Source organism: Anser cygnoides, chromosome 2 (genome assembly GCF_040182565.1).
Source record: "Anser cygnoides isolate HZ-2024a breed goose chromosome 2, Taihu_goose_T2T_genome, whole genome shotgun sequence".
Classification (NCBI taxonomy): domain Eukaryota; kingdom Metazoa; phylum Chordata; class Aves; order Anseriformes; family Anatidae; genus Anser; species Anser cygnoides.
The window spans coordinates 85,255,597-85,281,082 of NC_089874.1; the positions used below are offsets into that span (position 1 = coordinate 85,255,597).

The window sequence follows — 25,486 nt, forward strand, 5'->3', positions numbered from 1 at the left end:
GATTGCCTAGTTGTGAGGTTTCTTATACTTTCAGCCTGTATAAACAGCCACTTGTAGGAGAAATGGTGGCTATGCCACCTGTATGTAGGAGGGAACTAATAATCTGTGTAAGATCAATACTTTGTGCTGCAATATATCTAGAGCTCTGTGCTAGAATCTTAGCAAAGTACAAAAAGTAGTTTCACTGTAGTTTAAGCAAAATAAAACCACATTTATTTATTTATTTCTGAATTACATAGAAACTATCTAATTGGCATAGTGGCTATATTTTTCCATGCTAAAGATCCATTGCCAGTCGTGCTCAAATTGTTGAAACAACAAAGCTCATCAGTTTTAACGATTATGGCACTACCTTCTAGTGTGAGGCTGATTCAGCCAAAAAAGGTTGCTTTTTGTATATCTAATTAGTAGAAAAATTTCTACCCTGTTCTGAGAAGGTGTAGGACAGGCCAGTAACGTGATGACATTCCACTTCTGGAAAAGTGGAGACAATGTTAGAGAATGGCAGAGCTAAAATAGCATGAAGTATATATATACAAATTAATCTGCTACTGCATTCTTCAGGCATATCTGCATAAAGAATGCAATTTGGGTGTTTGTCTTTAAAATGGAAAAACATTTCCAGTACAATCAGCATTTATGCAGACATGCTGGTAATTATGAGTTTACCAAATATTTGAAAATTCCTTCAGGAAGAAGCAAAGAAATTTACATAAGGGTATAAAGTATATTATGCAGGTCCTATTGGCTCTGCAGAAGCTTGTAGATAAATCATTTGTGCATACTTTATAGAGTTACTAGATTTTTTGTAGTCACAGGGGAAATAAAGATTGAATTTACCACCAGTGAAATATAATTCTAAATTTCTTTTGAAAATGAAATGATATTAAATCTTGTAATCCGCAAGCACAATAGAAGCAGTAACTACTCCAGAAGGCTATTTTGTCTGTAATGTAATGAGGTGTATTACATATGGGAATTCAATTTCATTAGAAGAGTAGGCATACTGCTTGAAGAATAGTATAATAGCAATAGTTAAGCACATTTATAAACACTTGAGTACCTTGAGGCTTGATTTACTTCTCATTATATTAAAGAGATAATGTATGAAATCTTAGCTTCTTCCAGCAGCATTTGTCTGTGTTGGAGAATGCTTACAATATCTTCCACAAATAACAAAGATTGACTCAAAGTCCTGTGTTGATTTGATGGTCAAATGTGAATAGACTGAAAAGCCAGAACTAATAACTTTGGTTGTTGAAGATGACTTGCACGATGATGGAGCTGTATATATAAAGCCTTTTTTTTTACTAGATAGACTTCCAGCAAACGAATAACACCATACAAAAAGCGGGTGTTGGAAATTTTATGCCTTAAAAATGTAAACCACAAATATAGAAGACTGCAATAGCCTTCATTTAAAAAAAAAAAGAATTCAAAAATTTGCTTTTTATTTGTCTTCAAAATTGATTTTTTTTTTATTTTTTTGTTGTTCACTTTGTGTTTTATAATAGCAAAAGTTAAAGGAGGAAAGGGAGGCTAAACGTGCTCGGCTGGATGACAGACATGATTACTTACTGGAGACTGTTGCCACTTGTGTGAATCTGGACAAAGCAGAAGTAGAAGATGCTATTCTTGATGGTAACCAGGTAATCTGATTAATTTGGTAAATGAAACTTATAAGTTGCTTTAGAACTGATGTTACCATCAAATACTTATTGAGATAGTTAAGATAGTTGTCAGACTTTGTGTTTTCGCAGGCTCAGAAGAGTCATCCTCATCCACACTCCACTGAATGCTGCTGTTTCCATTAGGTTGTCACCTGCATTTGTGAGACTATATTGTGAGATTAGGAAATTAAATCAGCTAGAAACTACTTGACAAAATAGAGTGGCTAGTGATCCCACCAAGTACATGGGGCTTAGTGTTGTTACTATGTAAGCACTTAGAAATAAATATTTTGAGGAAAGGATACAACACAAAATGATGGTAAGTATTATATGCAATGGAGATGCATTTTGTGATTTGAAAATAAATCACTATTTTTTAAAACTTAAGTTTTAAAACTGAGGCATTCTCATTTCAGTGCTAATATATTGAGAAACTGGAGAAAGTCCAGTGGAAGACTACCACGATGGTCAGGAGCAAAGGGCATGTTAAGTATAAGAGGGAGAATAAGTGAGGGGCAGTCAGGTAATAGCCTGCAGTTGCTTAAAGAGTAGTTGCGAAGATGACAGCTGAACCATTCTTAGCAGTGGCAGGTGACATAACAAGGGGCAATAGCCACAACTCACAGATTACACATTAAGAGACCCTTCTTTACCAGAAGGGTAAAGCAGCATGGGTAGTACGTTACTCAAGAGGATGAGCTGAGCTACTGTTGACAAAAGAGGAGGTTAGCCCAGTGATCTCCCAGAGGCCCCTTCCAACATATCTGTGATTCTGTATGAAACAGGAATACGAGCTGTGCAGAACGCTGTCACACAGGTTAAAACACAGAGCTTGTTTCAGCCTTCACTGAGGTGCTGCTGCACTTCAGTAAATGAAGAAATGCACTGTGCCCTCAGATTGAGAGATGATGTGCAGTAAGTGGTTTCAGTAAATTGGAACATGGCCTGGCTATATTCAGTTCTGTTCAGCATGGAAAAAATCAAATGTTTAAATTAAGTAGTATGTGCTACTAAAGGGGAAAAAAAAAAACAAACTTTTTTTTTCTTTTTCTTTTGGAAGGCAGTAACAGGTCCTGGTGTAATTTTAGTACTGAACAACGATAATGTGATGTGTATTTATCAGCACTTTTTGTCAAAAATCTGAGCATGTTAAACTTTTCATAGTGTGTATGACAGGCATAAACAATTCAACATGATCTCAAACAGATAGAGCGCATTGACAAATTCTTGGCACCTGGAGGTCTGCGCCATTTGATGTTCTACTATCAAGATGTGGAGGCAAATGATGCAGGTAAAGCAACTTTGGGTTTCCTGCAACATACTGTAGTTCTGCTGAGTAAATGTGCAAAGAAAAAACATATGGTCAAGTTTATTTTATTAACTGGGGCTTAAGGCAAGGCAGGTTAGGTCATCTTTGCTCAAGAAGTGAGGATTGATGAAATTACTGAAGCTTGTTAGTGCACTTTTGCATATTGTTAATATTCAACAGCAAGGTACTTCCTTGCAAATCCAGCAGCTCTTGCCTGGGGGGTTGAAAAATGGTTTTTGGTAGTTAAAGGACAACTTTCACACAAGGCGAACAGTAACAGGTGCTCTGCCCCCTCCCTTCCAGTCACACCATCAATTCGCCCTGGAAGCCCTCCCCATTTCTTGGCACATGACCATCCGCTCCGGTAGTCCTGTGACATGACAAACCAGCTCCAGGAGGCCCCTGTTTGGGGCCACAAGGCCATTACCCCAGAAGTCCTCTCCTTCACTTCTCTTCATATCCCTTTCCCTTCCCCAGGGCTCTCCATTTTAGCACACTTCTGGGGGAAGCATCCTTCTCACCTTCTGTGGAAGCAACTTGTGACTCCTGTGTTGAGGACATCATTTCTCCATAGCTTCTGTCCCAGAGTCTCGTGTTGCTCCCACTGGCACCAGCCAGGGGTCTTCTGCTGGTGTTCCCATTATGTCCATGACAGCCTGCAAAATATCTGATCACATTTTTGCAAAATTTTGAGTGTAACTTTTAATGCACAGCTTAACAGCTTCTAGAATCCTTTTCAGTAACAGCACATCTTTCCTAAAGAGATAGCAGAGTCTACTCTAGCTCAATACATCATAGGAATGCCCTGAAAACAGATGACTGTTTTTGGTCTGGCCTCTGTAATTACTAACTTAAGATTATTGTGCAAGTTTGTGTTCATTGGCAATAAATCAAATTAATAAAAGTCTCTGAGTCAATGCTGTTTTGCTGGTGACAGAGTCCTTGATGTACTTGAGGAAAACAAAAAACGAGACTTCTTCAGGAGATGGGAAGGAGGAAGGTGATGCTAACAAAAGGGAGGGGAGGAGACACATGGGTGGCCATGTGATCCAAAATGGGGATCTCTTTGTGTGGTGGTTTTACTCAGGTGGGCAGCCGAGCTCCACCACAGCCACTCTCTCACTTCCCCTCCTCAAAAGGAAAGGGGGAGAGAATATGATGGAAAGGGCTCAAGGGTTGAGATAAGGATGGGGAGATTGCTCAACAATTGTTGTGATGGGCAAAACAGACTCAGAGTAGGGAGACAGTAAAATTTATTGCCTATTACTAACAAGCTAGAGAAGTGAGAAACAAAGGAAAGAAACCCAAAACGTCTTCCCCACAACCATCCTCTTCCACCTCCCGCTGAGCGGCGCAGGGGAACAGGGAATGGGGGCTGCTGTCAGTCAGCTCCTTTACGGTCACTCTCTGCCCCTGCTCCACGCGGGGTCCCTCCCACGGGATGCCGTCCTTCCTGAACTGATCCCACATGGGCTTCCCACAGGCAGCAGCTCTTCAGGAACTGCTCCCACATGGCTCCGTATCACAGGGTCCATCCCCCAGGAGCAAACTGCTCCAGCACGGGTCCCCCACGGGCGGCAGCTCCCCCCAGCCCCCCTGCTGCTGCGTGGGCTCCTCTCCACGGGCTGCAGCTCCGGCCCGGGGCCTGCTCCTGCGGGGGCTCTCCATGGGCCGCAGCCTCCTCCAGGCCACCTCCACCTGCTCCACCGGGGGCTCCTCCACGGGCTGCAGCGTGGAGATCTGCTCCGTGTGGGACCCATGGGCTGCAGGGGGACAGCCTGCTCCACCAGGGGCCTCTCCACAGGCCCCAGGGGACTTCTGCTCCAGTGCCTGGAGCACCTCTCCCTGTCTTTCTTCACTGACCTTGGTGCCTGCAAGCTGTTTCTCACTCTTTTCTCTCTCCCAGCTGGTATTCCCCAGCAGTTTTTTTTTCCCCTTTTCTTAAACATGCTCTCACAGAGGCACAACCAACCTCATTTATTGGCCTGGCTCTGGCCAGCGGCAGGGCCCTTATCTAACATGCTTCTGGATACTTCTTGCAGAAGCAACCTCTGTGGCCCCCTGCTACCAAAACCTTGCCACATAAACCCACTCTACTGGGGCTGATGGGCATGTGACTGAACAAAAAAGGGGTAAATAGCGCTGTCACTTTTTGGCTTGGTTGGATGTTGTTCTTTATTTACTGATACAAACAACTTGTTTTTTTATCTTTTTATTGTTGCAGTGGTTCACTGAGAAGTAAGTGTGTGTGCATGCATGTGCATGCATTCATTTTTCTCTGAGAAAATTTTCATTTTTGCATTAAAACCATTAATGGAAAATGAATGTAGCAAAAACAAAAATAATACACAATTTAAGAGAGTGATTTTGCAACCAAAGATATTGCTACTTCTTGGTGACTCTTTACAAATGTTATCAATAGCATAAACCTGTGAGCAGCATATTCATATTTGGGGAAGAAGAAAGGGAAGGAAAGCCTTTTGTAGCCTCATCGTCTTTGTGTTTCCCGAAAGAATCCGCTATGGCCTGTCTCTCCTTGTTTCCTGAAACACTCTGCTTCTGTTTTACTGCATATCAGACTTAGGTGTTCATGTTCTTAAGGAAAGACAGTTAGTTGATAATGGCTCCTTTGAGGTAAACTACATTTGCAGGTTTTTTTTAAGCAATAGAGCATTACCTGCAACTACATAATAGGGCTGGATTGACATGTAAGAGGACCTTGACCCTGAACATTTTTTAGAAGGAACAGAAAACGAATAAATGAATAGAAAAGGCTTTTGATATGAGAATGGTAAAATTAGATGAAATAATTCTTATGGTGCTGTTAGGACTGTGGGTGCTGTGTACCTTCCTTGAGAAGTCACACAGGGAAGCTCTAGGGGACTGGGACTCATGGATACACAAATGGTGACTGAACTGTTTGTTTAGGAAGCTTTTCTTTGAATAAATCATCAGTGTTTTTTAAATATTTATTTTATTTTAACCTACAGAACATTTTAGCTTTCCAGGAGTAGGAATCAACTCTAATTTGACAAAGAAGAAGAAACCTAAAGTGTTTGTGACAGAGGGAAAAGAAGTTGCTTTAACTGGTGTATGTGTTTTCTTCATTAGATCTAGTCTTTTGAAAGCCATTACAACTGAGAATATCTATCAGGTAAGAGTCAGTGACTGCTGTTTGGTATGCATAATCTTGTTGAAAATTCATTTTAATCTCAGAGTATTTACTATCAGTACATAACTTGACAGCCTTTGACATGGTGAAACGAGCAAAAGGATGGAGTTTGGCTAAATGAAATGCAGGACAAAAAAAGAAGGAAAATAGAAAAAGTGACACTGTCCAGAGACAGCAACTCTAAGTATATCATTGTGAAGCAATGATGACAAAAAGTAGTTAGTCAACACCTAAGTATCAAGTATAAATACATGATGGCAAAATTTTCTTTTCCATTTAAATGTTTATTGCATGTCTTTTACAGGAAGTAAATTTTAGTATGATGGATGTAGGTCGAGATGGCCTACTGGAAAGTGTTGAGCAGTTGCTATCAGAAATCTTCATTCCAGCCTTACGGAATACGGACTATGGCTGGCTTGAACTTGGCGAACCTCAACAAGCTTCCAGTATTAAGCAGGAGTTTCTTGCTTCCCTTGAAGCATTTGTTACTGTGCTCTCAGGAACTCGGCAAAGTCTGCTAGAAAAGGTAATATGTTCACGTAGCAGCTAGCAATCCAGCTAGCTGTGGAATGTCTCTTTGCCTGAACTTTTTGAATTTACTGTTTTGTAGAATACTTTTGCTTGTAGAATACAAATTGCTTTTGTTAAGCTGGAGAAAAAATAATGCTTCTAAATACTGTTTGTTGTCATCAGTAACTTGTTATACATTGATCTGTGGCTTTAATATCTGTGAAAGTTTATGGTTTTAACAATTCTGCAGCTGCTTCTGTTATTGTTTGTTTTGGTGCTAGTTCTTTTGAGCTGTTCACTTCTTGGCTCTGGTATTTGTGGCCTTTCTTAAAGAAAACCAAGAATGATTAATGTACAACAAACAGTTACTTCAACTGTTGATTTCTATTCTTTCTTTATTAAGAAAATGACATGAGAGCACAGCTGCTAGGTTGAAGAGTTCTTCAGATTCTGAAGTCCAGTTCTGGGCTCAAACCAGAATTTAAACAAATCTAAATTGAAGTGGGAATATGGAGTCAGATACCCCAAGTAGGGAAATCAGTCACTATGTAAATTTCTTGGTTTATTTGTCACAAAAATTTCAGCACTTCATTTTTTTTTTTTTTTTAAACTTGTGTTGTAGGTTAATCTGAAGAAATGTGAAACATATGATCTGAAAAATCTAAAAGGACCTTCAGATTACCTGATGGTTGCTAACAACATAGGCAGTCTTGAGAGAATAGAAGTCTGCATGAAAGGATGGATCAAAGAGCTTGAACAGGTGATATACACTGCAGAAGTATGAAATATAAACACATTTGCATATTGGCAGGTTGAATTTAATCCTGGTGCTACCTTCCTATAAAGATAGATGTGATTGATCCCTACGTCTTAAGTTACTGTTAGCATGTTTTATGTGCTTTTACTTCTAAATTAGAAGATTACAGACAGCTTTTTCCATCTACTTTTAAATGGAGTGTACACGTGTATTTGGAAGCTTAGTTCCCTGTTACTGCTTAATTGCCTCATCCACACACTGATGGAGCATCTTAACGTGGTTAGAAATACTGTAAGGTTGTAAGGTCGGTGTACTTGTTTTAAGTACAAATAAAATTAAAAAGTACAGATCAGATTTGTAACTGCAATTTTTTACCTCAGAAGCAGGTCCTCTATAGACTATATAGCATGGCTCTTAAAGTTCTTTTCACCAAAAAAAAATGAAACTATCAATTGAGATTCATTTGCAATATATTCAAGGTAAAATATAGAAGCTGAGGGAAACATGTTCTGTAATGTTTATAAAGGCAGACATTAAGGAAGAGGACAGCATGATTAACTTCTAAATTTGGAAAATGGAAACTTAGTTGCTACCTTATTCTCTGTTCTGCATGTAGAAATTATTGCCAAGATTTTATCAGAGAAGTATGTTTATTTTCAAATTAGGAAATCAGCTCCATGGAGGACATTTCTGTATTTATTAAGGTCTATGCCTCTTAAAAGGGAGGAATTTAAGAAAAAAAACCAACCCAAATCTCTTGAATTTATATGCTGAAACTGGTGGGTAGAATGTATCACAGTGAACTGCACTTATACCAAAAGAGTTGTGGTCAACAGCTCAGTGTCCGAATACAGATCAACGATAAGCGGTGTTTCTGAGTGGTCAGTAATGGGACCAGTACCTCTTTGTCAGTGACATGGACAGTGGGATCGAGCACACCCTCAGCAAGTTTTCCAGTGACACCAAGCTGTGTGGTACAGTCAACATGCTGGAGGGAAGGGTTGCCATCCAGAGGGACCTGGAAAGGTTTGAGAGGTGGGCCTGTGCGAACCTCATGAGGTTCAACAAGGCCAAGTGCCAGGTGATGCACCTGGGTTGAGGCAATCCCAAGCAGATCACTATCTATATTTAAGCTGATAATATGTTGTTAGTACAGGCTAATTTTTCCCCACATTGTCTGCTTCTCCAAGGGACTTGAATCTGCACTTCCTCTCTGGAGCATGGCTTCATCCTTTATAAACAAATTATTGTGAGAATCGTCATGATTGAGTTGAACTAAGGGTTCTTTTAAACCAATGCCATCTCTTTGATAATGGGCAAAAGTGATACTGGTGAAGACTAGAAAAGCAGAGTGAGGCAGTACTTCCCATCAGTTTTCTTCCAGCCTCTAATGATTTATAATTCAGAGATTTTATGAGCTATTTTATTTTATTTTTTTATTTTATTTTATTTCAGTAACCTTCTGTGGTTTTCTTTTCCACATGAACTTGTGCAGTCTTCCCTACAGCTTGTACAGGAAACATAACGATGCAGCCACAAATTATTTCAACCCATGTTATACAGCTGAGAGGGAAAAGCTGTTCCCACTGAGATGATGAGCGGGATAAAGAAGCCTCCAAAGTAGTTTGAAATGTACCTGAATGTATCTTAATCCTCAAAATCTTGAGGGATACGTTTCGAAATAGTAAAAGGAGTTGTTTTACCATTACCATTTCAAAGTTGTTTTCAATATTCATTCATTACATTCACGATTAAAGTTTTCACATTCAGCATTGTTACAGATTTGTAGTGCGTTATTCTGTTTGTTGTGACTCAAGTGTTGTAAAATATTAGGTAGAATCAGCTAGTAAAATTTTTCACTGAATCAAAAATCTTACAAAAAATATGCTTATCAAAAAATGTTGAGAAGCAAACTAGAACAGTCTTGACTTCAGTATATTCTAATGTAGCTGGTTACTTGTAGTTGGATGCCCACTGGAGAAAGATCGCAGTGATTATGCTCCTTCCTATTCATACTTCTGCACATACTGTGAGTTCCATCTGTTCATATTGTGTACAGGAAAATATTTTGGCTATGGTTATATTATGGTCACTGAGGTGAGTATCTCTACCTCATAATCTACTCCTGGAATAAATAGGCTGCTAGAAAAGATTCACTTTATTCAAGAAAAAAAGTAGAAAACAGTGATTCCTAGTGGATGTAATGAAAGCAAAAGGAACACTTCAATATGGTGATTGCTATTCTTAGTGGTCAAAATCATACTTCAAAACATGATTTACAGCTTATTTGCAGAAAATGTCTATAACAGCATTCCTGAGATATTCCCTCTTAGACTCAAACCAAAAAAGACCAAGCAAAATTAAAGATGGATCATGTGAGATGGTGGCTGAGTTACATAGTTTATCACAGGAGTTAACACTGACAGTTAAATTATGAATTAATCCATGCTATCCATGCAGATAAAAAATATTACCATCAGTCACTAATATTACTATATGGTAAAAGATTCTTGCAGAAAATGACCAGTTGAGAAGGGAGGCTGATGACCTTGGACCACGAGCAGAGCTTGATTACTGGAAGAGAAGACTTTCTAAATTCAGTTACCTTATGGATCAGCTGAAGAACCCAGACATGAAGGCAGTGCTTGGAGTACTCACTGCTGCTAAATCCAAACTGCTGAAGGTTTCTATTTTGAATTATGACAGATGTAAAGACTATAAATTCTCTGTGTAGCCTACTTCATTTTGGTAATGTTTATAACATTGCTGGTGGGCAAAATATTTAAGTATCTTTGACTTCTGTTTTCTTCTGCCTTCCACATTCCCCAGTCTGAGTAGGTAAATTTTAAATCTAGTTCATTTTTTTGGGAATCCCCTTTGTCCAAAGTACAAGATGTATGCTTTCAAAGTAGTTAAAAGGTTAATGACAAAAAAGGGTGATCTCAAAACTGCTTAGTCAAAAGAGTATTTCTGAAATGTGTTTTTTATTATTATTATTTTCAATTTTCTATTCTTAGAATTGGCGAGTGTTGGATATTCGCATCACAAATGCAGTAAATGAAGCTAAAGATAATGTGAAATACCTCTACTGTTTGGAAAAATGTTGTGACCCATTATACAATACTGACCCTGTAAGCAAAACTTCTCAAATCTTAACGTAAATCTCCTGAGACAACTGAAATGAATGTAGTTTGTAGTTTATAGCATGTTAGTCTGGAAACGACATAGATAGCAGTTTAGGTATCTATCTGCAGTTTGGGACTGTTCAGTCATGCTAAAAGTGGTTTAATGGGAATTTCTGGCTATAAAAGATTTTCAGTCTAATGATGAAACTGGATTCTGTGCTATGGGAGGAAGTGAAAAATTTGAAAATTAAAAAAAAAAAAAGAAAAAGTGAACATGGTGATATGTTGAAGACAAATGATGGGCTTTTCTCTTTGTGGTGGTGGCCAGGTCATGCTTAGACTAACATTTATAAGGCAATTTACAGCTTCTTGGCTTAGGAAATACAAATATGGTTAAACATCAATGTGTAAATATAAATCACCTTCCCATGCTTTAGTAACAGAGTGATGCAAGTGTAATGTAGTAAATATGGAGTAATGAGTAATATGGAGTAGGAAGGATTCTCTTATCCCATTAACTGCTAAAGTAGATGGCAAATGGTTGCTTTTACTAAAACTGTGTTTGTAACTGGCTGTGTGTTTTGCTAGCCGGAGAAATATGATGAATAGTCCTGAAAACTCAAAGCTTTGACTGTCCGTCTTCCTCTTTCTCTTTACTTTTTCCCAAAGTGAAATTGCTTCGAAACAGTTCTCTGGGCAACCCTGGTATGGTTCATGATGCAGTCTGTTTCCCTCTACTGGACAGGGATAAAACTGTGTTTTCTTTTACTGTTTCCCAGTCCGATGTTTCAGTCTCACTTAGGAAACGTTAGTATGATAAAGATTTGGGTAGTGAGAAACAAAAAAAATAAAACTACCTTCCCATCCCTCACACCTGTTCTTCCCATGCTCAACCTCACCCCTCCATTCTGCACTCCTCTACCTCCTTGAGCAGCGCAGAGGCTAGGGCATGGTGCTGGGGTGTAAAAACATACTTTTAGTGAAAGTAACAGTAATTTGGAAGAGGCCTTTGTCTCTATCAGATTTATCTCACTGACCAGAGTTCTTTCAAGCCAAGCCTCTAGCAAAATTGTTTTCCCAAAATTGGGCTGTAGAGCTTGGATGTTGAAGTATGACTGGGTGTTTTACAGGACAGGCCCAGGGAAACAGAGGCAGAAATGTTAGAAATATTGTGTTAGTAACGCACCTGGATTCTCTAAGCAGGTGTCGAGCTAAAGTAAGATAATAAATGTATTGAGATAAGTTTGAGACTGTGTGTTCCTTTACAGGTGTCCATGGTGGATGCTATTCCAGGGCTTATAAATGCAATTAAAATGATTCAGAGTATCTCTCAGTATTACAACACCTCTGAAAAGATATCCTCGCTGTTTGTAAAGGTAGGTGCAAAGTAACGTTTTGTTGTTGGCTGAGCGAGACAGAATGTGCAAAGGGAATAAGCAATTTAAGAGCCATCGTTTTGGTCAGTTTTATGCTGTTCTTTGAATGGATAAAGAATTGGAAATAGTGACAAAGCTTCTCCAAAGTTAGAAATTATTTTACTAGAAATAACTAGGAATTGTAAGACTTTTTCAGACTTCTTGAAGATCATGGTTAATTTCAACCATGACATGCACAGATCTGAGGAGCTTTTTTATTAGAATGATTTTTGCCTACAGTGAACTATGCTTTGCAAAAGCAGTTATATTAATAGAGCCCTTAAATCTTTTTAAGATTTCATAAAGAAGGAACTGAAGTTGGAAGGACAACTTGTTCTTTTATTATTATGGTCTCATGGGCCCTTGTTTTTTCCTTTTCTTTCAGAAGGTCCAAAGTTTTATGACTGTAGTCTGTGTCATTTCAAGGTTGATAAAAGGTGTTTAGGCTTAGGATTAGTGCAGTTAATCAACAACGCTTTGGCAGTGTAATAGTCTGCAGGCCATATACTGCAAGGAACGTGGTCTATGTGTCTGGTATTTGGTATTGCTATTTTGGAGGTCTTAGGCCAGTGGAATCAGAGGTATGGAATGAGATCAAAAGAAGGGTAAGATGTGCTTTGTCTTGCAGCAGTTTTTTTTTCACAAGGTTAAAATTGCTTATAGGTGACTAATCAGATGATCACCGCATGTAAATCTTATATCACAAATAATGATACTGCCACCATCTGGAGTCAACCTCAGGAGACAGTTATGGACAAGCTTTTTGCAGCCATTCGGCTTAAACAGGTATGTGCAAAGGACATCTGAAAAACAGAATATAAGGTGAGATTTCAGTGGGCATGATAAACAGTGGAGTATGTATTTTATACAAGGAAGGAATGTTATAATGAAGGATAATGAAGCAACTGAAAAATACCCTTTGACGCTTTTTTTTTTTATTAGAGCTAATGAAGAATTTAGTCCAGTGTCTGATGAACTTCTGAAAACAGTATTTCCATCCTTACCCTAACTTAACTAAGCTTCTTATATGACAATTACTTGTATTTTCATGTCTGAGTTTCTCTAGAAAGTTTCTTCTTGTGTATGTATGATAGAAATGAAAACAGAGAGTCTCGCTGAGCCAAGTATATTCTGAAGATATCTGGACAACCTATATCTTTAGAAAAGACAGTTTCTAAACTGAGAATAACTGAGAAGAATTTGGCTGTTCACATTGTCTAGGCTTGTTAGGATTTTTTTTTTTTTTGTGTGTATACAATTCCATGATCATTTTGTGACTTATTTTTCCCCACACAGGATCATAGGATAATTTTTAGAACATAGGATCATAGAATAATTTACATTGAAAGGGTCCTCAGGAGTTATCTTGTCCAATCTCTTACTCAAAGCTAAAGCAGAGGCAGCTGTGAGTTCAAACCTGGTTGCTCAGGGCTTTATCCAGTTCTGTCTTGAAATTTTCCAAGGATGGAGACCGCACACCTTCTGCTGCTTGACTGTCCTTAGGGTGAAGGATTTTCTCCTTACCATTCAGTCAGAACAGCTTCTGTTTTAGTTTACTTGCACTATTTCTTGGCCACTGTCCATGCACTACTGTGAAGAGCCTACCTTTGCTTTTTTGTCTTTTTGATAGCCTGCCTGCAGGTATAAGGCTCATTTTAGGTTTTCTCTGTTATTACTTCTTCATTTCTTAATAGTAATGTGTGCCTAAAAGAACGAAACTTTATCCTGACACCTTCTGAAGAAACAAATCTTTCAGAGTTACTACACGAATTAGTGTGGATTTATATAACAGCTTCTTACCATCAGGAACAATCAGTAAACTTGTATATTTCTATAAAGGTATAACAAAATTTTCAGCTGCAGCATTAAAATATGTTGAAGGATTAGGCTTTTATTTGAGTCTTACCAAGTCTAAAAGCTTTCATAAAATCAATTTAGGAAACTCTGGGCCCTTTGTATTAATACCTATACATATGGTTATTGATACGTATATGTGATAGAAAATAATGAAGTTTGTATTTTGAGGTGAATTACTGAAAAAAACATCCCAAGGAAATCTGTTGCCTATGTAAAATGACTTTGAGAAGAATTTAATTTGAACATGTTTGGAGTACGGTTTGTGCCCAGTTAACAAAGCAGAAAGAAAAATGGAAGTTGCAATGGAGCAGCATTTTAACTTTAGAAGGGTTTTATTTTGAAAAGTGGTTTTAGATAATCTGAAATATGTTTACCCAATAAAAGTGCTAAGTGCACAAACATTATTTCCGGTTTCTGAAACCTGAAATCTGGGTTGTCATCTTAGGTGTTCAGTGGACCCATTTTTCAAGCCCTGCTATAAAATAAAGGGAAGAAAATTTCACACTAGCTAAGGATGAAATGTACACATATTTGTGCATATATGTGCAATTTATTCATTTGATGAAATGTGTGACCCCATAATGATATTGTTCATGACTGTTTATTGATCAAAATTCTACTTGCTACTGAGTTAGAGGGGATTATATCTGTCTGCACAACTTTTGTTATATCTTATGGCAATGTTTTTTATTACATGCTTGACATTCTTCTTTGAAATTCTTCTTTATTTTTAGGAGTATCAAAATTGCTATCACAATGTGAAAGAAAAACTGGAGCAAAATCCAGCAGAAAGACAGTTTGATTTTAGTGAGATGTATATCTTTGGAAAATTTGAAAGCTTTCATCGACGTCTGGTAAAGATAATAGACATTTTCAATACTATGAAAACCTACTCGGTTCTACAGGAGTCTAAGATAGAGGGTTTGGAAGGAATGATCACAAAATATGAGGTACACAGTAACTTTTGGATATCCTTTGAGTCTGACTTGAAAATGAAACGTTAAATAATTAGGAAAACTAGAAAGCATTTATCAAGAGAAAAAATAGCTCTGCAAGCTGTGCTAAAATGACTGGGAAATAGCTAATGTTGCAAGTGCGTGACCACTGGGGGAGAGAGCAGACGATGAAAAGGAGCAGGTGGCCATGTGAAGGAGCTGTGTTAAAATCAAAGTTGATTGAAAAATGAACTAAATGTGAAGACTTTGTAACAGGTGTCAGAGTTTTGCATTATGATCAGTAGAAAAAGTGAGAAGTCCAAAATTTTTCTCTTTAAAAATGTTTTGTGAGTTATGAAAGTGTACTGTGACTGCTTGATCTCTTGCCTCCTGTTCAAGGGGGCATCTGGTCAGGGCCTGTCACAGAGGGCAGTTCCATTGCTCTGCTGGTTGATGCTGCAGCCAGATTTTCCTTGCAGCTTGGAGTGAAAACAAACCCCATTGCCATTTCTGTAATGTATAAAAGGAAACAAATACAAGTTTAGTTTCTTCAAATAAGTTATTTTCAGCAAAGAGAAAAAAAAAAAAAAACACCTTATGCTCTCAGATTTACATCATTACATTAGGGAAATAGCTTTATTCCAGCAAGGCAGATTAATAGATTTACTTAAAATCTGTACTCATCTATCAATACGCTGCATTTCAAAATGCAAAATTATACTATTGATAACTTCGCATTTCAAGGGAGGAAAAAGAGTCAACTCACAAATGTCTGTTTTTGGGGTGAAGGATAGAAAGAAATGAGTTAGCAGGTTTGCTCTGGAAAGCTCTCCAAGCTTTTTCTTCTGTAACAGTTTAATCTCTTGCTTGTTTTATTACTACTTTTGGTTTCTTTCATGGCCATTTTATTTAGTAGGAGTGGGACGTGAACAACAAAGAGCTCTTCTAAGAATTTCAACATGCTAAATTTATGTTCTTTTCTTCTTCCATTTCTGATGAGATTATGATGATTTTTTTTTTTTTTTAGTGGCAAGTACAGTCTTCCCTGCTTTTTCTGAGCCTGACTTAACTTACATTATTTTATACCTTAGTGCAGTGTCATAATAAGTCAGAAGTGTTCAATGTATTGAGTTTGTAGACTGCTTTTAGAGAACACACCATACAGTGGCAGAAAAATGTGGCATTCTAATTTGCTTAACCCTGTCCTCTTCCTTTTTTATGGCCACAAATAAATTACTTTGCTGATGTAGTTAAATAACCATAGGGTAAAATGTGAGCATTCCATTGTGCATCCTGATTTGATTCAATCCATGCTGTAGTCCAGGGTTTTGGTTCTTTTATAGTCATCTGAGAAGAAACCTGGGTGCAACTGGAAGGAGAGCTTGGCCCAAGGACTGTTCCAAATAGGTAGGATGAATGTGGACTGCTCTAAAGAGTGTTCCCTTCATTGAGAGCTGCTCTCTAAAGCTGGGCCAAGAGACTTCTCTCCGACTCTGGTTGCTGAGAATTATCAGATCACGCTATGAAGATACTATTTTGGTAGGTTGGAACACAGGCATCTCATTTATTTGGGGCTTTTTCAGTTGAGAAGCTACGTGTGACTGTTAGCCCACTGTGGTGCAGTCTGCAAACTCTACACAGGTACACCACATCACCCATTGCAGCACTCAGGTCCTAAAGTAAGAGCTTTTTGTGAATTTCTTTTTTTTTGGGGGGGGGTGTATAAGGAGAAGATTAAGCATGTTTATGTAGAAGATAGTACATGGAAGGTTGTGGATAGTACACGTAAAGGATAGAAAGTGATTGTACTATTTTAATGGTGGCAAAATTGAGGTACTGAAGTATTTTACGTGGATTTTAGCTGTAGTTAAGTGACTGATTAAGTAACTTGGAAAAAAATGTATAGTCAGAAATTGCTATGTTGCAGTTCTTCATGCTTTACCACATAGTTGCTATCTAGGATTTGCATGTTTGTAGATGAAAGCATAGGATTTTTCTTTACAGGCAAGGAACAAAAGTGAAGTTCAGTTGGCTTATAATCAAATGGCAGAAGTCTGCTGTGCTGAAAATATTTTAAGCTTTATAGTTGTATTGTGGTAAATTACTAGCATGTTGAACAGTGATCTATCATCAGAAATCTTTAACTGTGGGTACACCTCATGGGAGATTCTGATTCAGGTGTACTTTCCTTAAAATGGACAGCAGCTACATAAAAGAAGGAATAATAAGTCCTAGGCTGGTGACATACTGCATCTTACTGTGGCTTTTGAATAGTCTATTTTTTTATGACATGAGTTAAAGACATGGAAAATACTACTGTGAAAATAATTTCCTATATTGAACTTCGTTAACTTTTAAATAGAACTAATGAACCTCTACATGAGAAAATGTTTCATGGGTAACAATGAGTAACAAATGCTTTTTATGAAAAGTAAGAGTCTGATTATTCTGTCAGTTCTAACTGACTTAAAGTGGAAGTAAGTAATATAACTGCAAGTCATATGGCCATTGCACAAACTTGTTTCCTGCAAATACATCATTTAAGTGACCTGTGATCTCATTTAAGTGAGCAAATAATGGCAACTAATGGCAAAGTCAAAATGTGAATGTGCACAACCCATTGCGCTAAATATTTTGATGTGTTAAGTTTTTGCTAAGACCATTTTTGGTGATAATTTTTTTTTTCTATGAAACTGTGTAGAGTATTGTTGACATCATGAAGAAAAAGCATTACAATTTCTTGGATCAACGGAAGGCTGACTTTGACCAAGACTATGAAGAGTTTTGCAAAGAGATAAATGATCTTCACGTAGGTTTTATGAATCAAATAAGTATTAAATGTAGTAATGATTCCTCATGAAAACAAAAGTACATCTATCTGAGTTACCACCAAACAAATTATGGAAATCTCAATCTATATTCTAAAACGGAGAAATGACTGTAATGTGCCTCTACTTTAAAGCTAGGATTTATTACTTAACATCTAAACCACTTCCACGAAATAGACCAGAAAGGGCCTTTAGGCACTCCGACAACAGGATTTCTCATTACTCTATTTAAAAGTGATGCTAGCAAGAATAACATAAAAATGGTCAATTTTGTTGGGTGAGTGGGAACATAGCACAAATAAATTAGATAGTTAACTTTCCTGTAGTTCTAAAATCACAAATTGGTGGAAGGAGTGGACAGATGTTGAAGTTCAAATTTAAAATAAATACTTGTCTTGCTTTGGTTGCCAAAGATTTGAGCATTCTTTTAGGCTCTCAGTATGGTGGAACTTTGGAGGGTTCAAAAGCTTTTTCGGGTTGCACAGGTACAGAGGGAACAGGGGGAAGGAAATGCCTTGAAAGTTGGCTCTATTTTGCTTAAAATGGATGGAAGAGAGGTCAAATTGATACTTACTGAGGTTGCTCTCATATAAACTTTGTTCTAATGTAATGCATTATAAATCCTGCAAAATAACATCTGGTGTATTTGAGATGTGTACCTTATGTAGTTCTTCACAGTAGAATTATTTGTTCTACTTCAGGATCAGTTAAAGACTTTTATGGACAACACCTTTGAAAATATTGTGGACACTGAAAGGGCACTGTCCACGTTGAAGAAATTTGAAAGGTACTGTGTGCTATCTAGCCTGCTGGAATTCTGACAGACAATGGAAATAATGCTTTGAGGGTGGTGAGAAAGGGGAGAGTAGAGTAGGTATCTCCTTAAATACAAACAAAATCCAACTTAATCTCCTTTCCCTCAGCTGCTCAGCTCTGGTAAGAGATGTCTCCTCAGCTATGTGGATGAATAAAAAATACATATTTTTATGTATCCAAAAATATAAAATATGAATGGACTTCATCTTTCAAAATTAGTATATGTACAGGAAAACTGTTCTGGTTGTTGGCATCTTTGCTTTAGTTTTGTCCTTAAACAATGAAATTAATTTGTTCACACAGTAAAGTTAGAATGCTTGAGTAGGAAATAGTGAAATCTGTCTTGATAAATTCAGATTGTTGCAAAGCAGCCTCAGTCTTTGTTGTGTCAGTTTTCTTACAATATTCTGCGTAGTAGAATAGACCGATAGTGGCATATCAGTCACAGTTTGCACATAATTTTAGCTCGGTATCTGAAAACAGTGACAAAACAGAAAATGTGTAGGCCTACTTGGAAACTTTTATCATCTGGCCTAAATCTCGGTTGTTTGGAATCAGGATGTGACAGTATTTGTTCAAGCTCTAGTGAAAAACCTTCTGCTGGAGTAGTTATTTTCTAAGGAATGCAAGGGTGTCTGGGAAAATTTTTTCAACAGTGCATCAGAAGAATTTCAGGATTCTTGAAGAAATTTTTCTAATGGTTATTTTTTGAAACAGATTACAAATCCCAAATCTTGGCATTGATGAAAAGTATCAGAAAATCCTTCAGAACTATGGACATGACATAGAAGCAATCTGTAAGCTCTATACTAAGCAGAAGCAAGACCCTCCATTGGCTCGTAATCTGCCTCCAATAGCTGGTAGGATCCTGTGGGCACGCCACCTGTTCCAGAGAATCCAGGAGCCCATGGAGTCTTTCCAGCAGCACCCATCTGTACTGCAGACACCGGATGGCAAGCGAGTAATCCGCAACTACAACAAAGTAGCAAAAGTTCTTATGGAGTTTGAAGTGATCTATCACAGGGGATGGCTTCAGCAGGTAAAACAGTGGATTTTGGTTACATATTTCTTTTAAAAAAACATGGTGGATTTTTGTTGGTGGTAGACTGTTTCTAGCTTTGCAGACCAGACTGGATTCCTGTTGTGCCAGGCACCACTGAAACACTGGGTTACAGCAGTGTGAAAGAATTTCTGGTTAATAGTCAGGTATGCTATGCTTTAGGTTTAGCTGTATTTAGGAGCACTTGAAAAATCATGTTAATTATAATGAAAAAATATTTGTTATGGAAATACATAATGGAAATCCAGTGGTAGCCTTAGCTGCCCCTCAGTCTTTGTCATATCCTACCGACTGGTGCAAGAAGGTCACATGGGGAGAGGAGTTTTATCAGCTGATTGTCTTAAGATAAAAGCAGACACAAGTTTCCTCTGTTCTGAATAATATGATCCTCTTTTTTAAAGCAATAATCCACGTGTACCCTCAGAGTGAGTGTATGTATAAAAAGAATCTAATTTGAACTGATAGAGCATCTTACAGAATTAATAAAGTACATCGCACAACTGTATCTTGCACTATTTCACTTCCTATCAAGTATCTGGTAAGGCAGAATACTTTGTAGTCGAATATTCTTCAGAAATCATGGTTTACCATAAGTTCTAAATCTCATTTGACTGATTTTATTATTCTCTTGTTTTTTGTACACAGAACCTCTGAATGCCTTCATATTATCAAATGGTGTCTGTAAGGTCTATTTTCTAGTTATGAAATCTCTGAAAGTTTCTACCATCCTATTGGCATATTTTCCACCTCTAGTTTCTCTGTTGCTTTGGCAAAGAGCATGCTTTAGAAAAATTGGCCTCAGCCTCTGAAATCTCAAAAGAAAGGGATCACAATCTACAGATAACTCTTTTGAAGTTGTTGGCATAGTTAGCAATGCAGCTGCCTCTTGTTCTTGGAGCTCAATGCTAACTTTTGTATAATATGAAAAACACTGAGGCAGATAAATATCAGTCTTCTCAAAGCTAGTCTTAGACAAGATCTGAGACTAGAGGCTCCTGCTGTCTCTTGCCCAATCTAAATATACTCTTCCTTTCCCTTTCACATTTGCAATTGCCATTAAGGCTTAAGGGATCACTAAATTTGATTGTCCAGTTCTGTAAGTTGGAGAATTTGTGTCAATTTGGTGTGGTCACTGGTGGTCACTGGGAATCAAGGAACCTGAAGAGTATAACCTGGAGGTATGTGTATCATTCTTTTTCAGAAAAGAAATTGTGGTGCTTCAGAAAGCCTTTGGCATTCGTTTGGTATTTCTATCCTGAACTTGGTTTCAGATCTGATTCCAGTATCGTGCTGGATATCTGCACGGTTCCAAGTATACTGGTGATAGATTTCACTGAACTATGCCTGAGATAAGTCCCTGCCTGAACACTTTTAAGATGGGTTCCCTATCCCAGCTGTAAAGACTAAAGAGGATGTGTGCTTCTTGTGGGGCTGCATGTGTTGTCTTTGGCTAGATGATCTATCGATCAGATTTTCTGACATGTAGCATGCCTTTACAGAGCAGTTCACTACATTCTCCTTTCGGCTTTCACAAAATGGCTAAAATGTCCAAGGCATGAGGCTCTCACCTGAACTGGTGACTGGCTTTATGAGGTCCTAGTCCCTATTCTGAATTGTGCTGAAAGTAAGAGTCTGGCTTCTCTGGTAGCACAGCCATGTCCCACTAGGCAGCCATATACTCACTGAACCTGCTTCAATAATTTGGGAGCAAAGAGGGGTGGATTTGAACACAATTTCAAGTTTTTGAAACAAAAAGACATGCCTTGAAAATGTATGAAAAGCATATTTATTCACATCAATGTACTCTTCTACTAGATTATTAAAAATAATGTGATTACTGTTCAGTAGTCTCTTCTCACTTCTTGAGGCATCAAAGGCACAAGCTGGTGTAGACATGAATATCAGAGAACACAAGGTGGAGCTCATGCTCTATTCCTGAATAAAAGGAAGAAGTGAGAGGGGCGAGTGTCCTGTGCAGAATACAAATGCAACAGAACTAGGGCTCTGGCATGCTACCTTTTATCGTACTATACAATGGAAGTAGTTAAGTTTAGTGTCTTTTTCTGATATTTAAGAATACTTTTTTTCCCTTTTGTCTGTTTGTTCCTGAATGTCAACCACTTTGTTTATCTGCTTCTTTTAATAGCATAAAATGTAAAGCCATAATTTTCATGCTATGCCCAATTCAACTTGGACATACTGAAATAATTAAATACTGGGAAGTGTGAAAGTGCAGTTCTATGTCAGTGTAACATTCGTGCCTTCAGCATACCCCTTATTTCTGTTAACAATGTGTGCTACCTTAGTAATCAAAACTGCTTGAAAAAAAAACATAAATGGGAGAGGAAGAAAGTGAAAGTAGAAATAACGAGTCTCTGAAGCCCAAAGAAGAGTACACTAAGATTTGCTGGTGAATTTTGGAGGAAAAAGTTCAGTGGCTCTTTAAGGCAGTTGTACAGAGTAAGCGACTTCATTGCTAGTGGATAAAGCACAACAACTTCACTGACAAAAGTTGACTAATGTTTACTTGAAAATTGTCTGTAATGTCATTATAATATATGAAACTGTTGAAGGAAGCAGTATAGTCAAGCATATATTAGTCATTGAAAGAGGAAGCAAGGTTTGTGTATTACATAAAAAAAGGAAGAAATGCATGGAAAATCATTGGGTTCTAAAGCTATTGCTTAGAGACAAGCTCCATCTCAAAGTAAAGTGATACATGAAACTTAAGAAGCGAATAATGAAAAATAAAGTTATGTCAGAGAAAGGACAACAGGAAAACAGAAATAGCAGCAAGACGTGACTGGTATCCATGAGTGATCTTCTTAGATTCTTAGGAATCTTCTTCCTTATAGTCAAACGGAAAACAAATGATATTGAAATACTCAAATGAGGCAGTTAAATCACTAGTGTGATTAGGCTTCCCTTTTAAGAACAAAATAATTTTAATAAATATTAATTTAATCTTTTAAAAAAATTGTCCTGGAGGTTGGATGTAATTGGGAGTTACAGAGCCATTAAGACTGCAGTGTGATATAGCTGTTTGTTAGTGGAAAACAAGCGAAAGGAGAAGCTAGGAATCAATTACAAAAGATGTCTGAAGAAATTATCCAAGATTAAATGCAGTTCATCCAAGAGGTTATGCAGCCTTCAGAATGTGTGGTAAGTTTTAACGAAATGAGATTTCAGAGGACAGAATTAAAAAAAAAATCTATGGCTTTGCCTTCAATGTTTGACTGTGGAATGGGGCCTAGGATATCCAGGAACCAACGGAAAAATATCTGTCGGATATTGTTAATTTGACTGTTCAGTATTTGGGTACATACAGATCGCATCAATAAAGTTCTATTTTTGATTCATACCATATCAATCTTCATTGCAATATCTGATTTTAGTATCTCTTCATACCAAACTGATATTTACAGCCAAAACTAAGTATTTTGTTGTACTGGCTTGTCTGATCAGGAGTGATGACTTTCTTTCCTGCAGATTGAATTAACTAAAACAGGACTTCAGGCAACTCTATTGGTAAAAGCTCCAGAAACAGGAGAATTATTTGTGAATTTTGACCCTCAAATATTAACTTTAATTAGAGAAACAGATTGCATGGCTCACATGTGCCTTGAAATCCCACCATTTGCAATTGCTCTTCAACAGAAGAGAGACTGGTATAAGAAGATTGTCCACAATTTGCAGGTGGGTTAATTTTAGTTGTTTTATACATGTGTAGCGTATGTTAAAATGACTAGGCTTTATAGTCATGGGAAAGTTAAAAATGATGATCAACCATTATGCATTAAGACAACATTAGTAAATCTTTTTATTTTATTGTTTTGAATCTTTATAACTTTGTCTTGAGATGTTTAAAAAAGAATTTCCTAGCTTTGTGTCTTCTGTGAAGTTGCTTCCAAGTTGCACAGGTTTAGGGAAGCACTGCAGACTTTGGGAAAGAGATAAGGATAGGGAGAAAAGGAGACGTACAAGATTCCTCACTCCACTGCCAGCTTTCTAAATGATAAGTAGTTCATCTCTTGTCCAACAATGGAGTTAACATTTGATACACTTTGTTTTGAGAGGATAATTAGGAGGGAGGAACAGATGGTATGCCTTTAAAAAGTGTAAAACATCCAGTAAATAGCATATAGCAGAATAGTTTCTGCACCACTGTTTTGACACAGATGCCTATAGAACAGTTTAAAAAAGAGAAGCATAAGCTTCCCCTTCTCTTGTCTTTTAAATCCTTTGGATTATTTTGTCTACCCTTGAACAGACAAGGTTCTAGATAACTAAGAAGACAAAGATTCTAAGATAGCAGGTGTCTGGAAAACTATAACTTCACAGGGCTACTTGATTCTCAATGAGAAAAAATGTCATGTTACATCATAAAGTTATTACAAGGATAGTTTCTTGCAAAATATGAAAATAGATCAGTGGGTTAAAGATGCGTTTAAAACCAAATACCATATTAAAGCTCTGGTAAGGCTGTTCTAATAAAACTGCTGAAAAGTTAACTTAGATGATGATTTTTTTTCTTGGGCTTTTTTTTTTTTTTTTTTTTTTCTCCTGGAGCATCCATTTAGGGACTAAAATATGCAAGCTACTTCAAAAAACAAAGAAACAAACAAAAAATCACCCTTTTAATATATCTGAAAGTGATTCCCTGTGAATTAGTACTTGTACTATTATGAAAAGTAGCAAACAGTGAACTTTTTGCCAAAAATAATAAAAAAACCTCCCAAAAAATTTGTTAGTGCTTCTTAAGAATTTCAGTAATGTAAATACAGAGGAATTGTCTTAATTTAAGTCATGATGAGTGTATGTGAAGAGGTTGGGACCAGTGTATATTAAAATGCTTTAATTCCCTGTTTGTTTCAGATGATTCTGGCAGAATATAAAAGAATTAAACTGAAAATACAACATCCTATTGAACAATTGATGATCCCTTGGTTAGCAAACGTAGATGATGCTATCCAGCCAGGTCTGATATTACTGACCTGGACATCACTGAATATTGAGAAATATGTTAATACAGTTTTTGACAAATTAGGTAAGTCACTTGCCTCTTACCCTGACTTCTGCTTGTTTGTTTCTATACAAATGCAAGTTACATTATTAAGCTTGCTGTCCTTGTTATGATTTGTGATTAATTGACTCATACGTTGCAGAAATTAGAATTTTCGCCCATCCTGTACTTCATGAAACGTCTGCTTTAAAAAACATATATTTTTTTTTCTCCTAACATCTTTGTCAAATTTTTACTTAAATGAATGGGAATGCAATAAGGTTTAAGCAAGCATAAGTAGTATGTAAAAGGTCCTGTGTATTTTGAAATCAGAGAAAGATAGCTATTTTAGCTATTTTTTTCCCTAAAGAATATCTAGGTTTCAGACCTTTCCTAGTCTTGCCTTTTGTTTCTACATGCACAAAACAAGTTCTTAGGGAATATCTTCACTGAATTAGCATTGTCAGTACCTAATAGCTTTTCCTATTACACTTATTAAAAAAAAAAAAAAATATCTTTAACACAAATGCACACACAGCTCTTTGGGCAACAGCTTTAGAAAACAGATGAACTTTTATTTTATTCAAAATATTATCACAAGACTGCACTGAGATGCATAATGTTTCTGAAGATACCAAATTCCTTTTGTTTCATGTCTAATATTATATCAAATACAGATTCTGATTTTTGGAATTAAGTATGTCGCTATAGTGGAAATTTTCTTTAGTTGAAATGGAAAATTAAAAAACATGTTGGATGCTAGCCTGGCATTACAGTCAATATAATTTTGAAAATCACAAATAGTTTGAGTCTGGAACAGGCACTTTGCTTTTATTTCACTTTCAGCATTAAAAATGAATTGCTATATAACTGTGAAAATTCTAGTGATCGGTGTCTGATAACTATTACTTGGCTTCTAACATTTTTTGAAGGATTTGTCAAAAATTTCTGTTGCTAGTGGGTTTGCCAAGTGGTAACTGATTCAAGCTATAGGAGAAGGGGAAGTATTCCTTGAACACCTCAACTGAAT

The 25,486-nt window shown here is 37.1% G+C and overlaps 1 protein-coding gene across 7 annotated transcripts in view; it reads left to right on the top strand.

The window, feature by feature from the left end:
• Positions 1–25,486, top strand: part of DNAH5 (dynein axonemal heavy chain 5) — a 145,882-nt gene that overhangs the window by 21,068 nt on the left and 99,328 nt on the right. For 6 of the 7 annotated variants that reach the window (XR_007158880.2, XR_007158883.2, XR_007158882.2 and 3 more), the window contains exons 2-16: positions 1,515–1,649; positions 2,877–2,961; positions 5,970–6,133; positions 6,456–6,677; positions 7,284–7,421; positions 9,925–10,101; positions 10,436–10,549; positions 11,812–11,919; positions 12,622–12,744; positions 14,550–14,765; positions 17,452–17,559; positions 18,280–18,365; positions 19,112–19,433; positions 22,944–23,150; positions 24,330–24,501. Coding sequence is in view for 4 of the 7 variants with exons in the window: in XM_048050198.2 (XP_047906155.2) it covers positions 1,515–1,649; positions 2,877–2,961; positions 5,970–6,133; positions 6,456–6,677; positions 7,284–7,421; positions 9,925–10,101; positions 10,436–10,549; positions 11,812–11,919; positions 12,622–12,744; positions 14,550–14,765; positions 17,452–17,559; positions 18,280–18,365; positions 19,112–19,433; positions 22,944–23,150; positions 24,330–24,501 (2,377 nt within the window). In the remaining 3 variants the exon portion in view is untranslated. Of the gene's footprint in view, positions 1–1,514; positions 1,650–2,834; positions 2,962–5,969; positions 6,134–6,455; positions 6,678–7,283; positions 7,422–9,924; positions 10,102–10,435; positions 10,550–11,811; positions 11,920–12,621; positions 12,745–14,549; positions 14,766–17,451; positions 17,560–18,279; positions 18,366–19,111; positions 19,434–22,943; positions 23,151–24,329; positions 24,502–25,486 lie in introns of those variants that run through there. The other variant, XM_048050201.2, reaches the window with a different exon arrangement.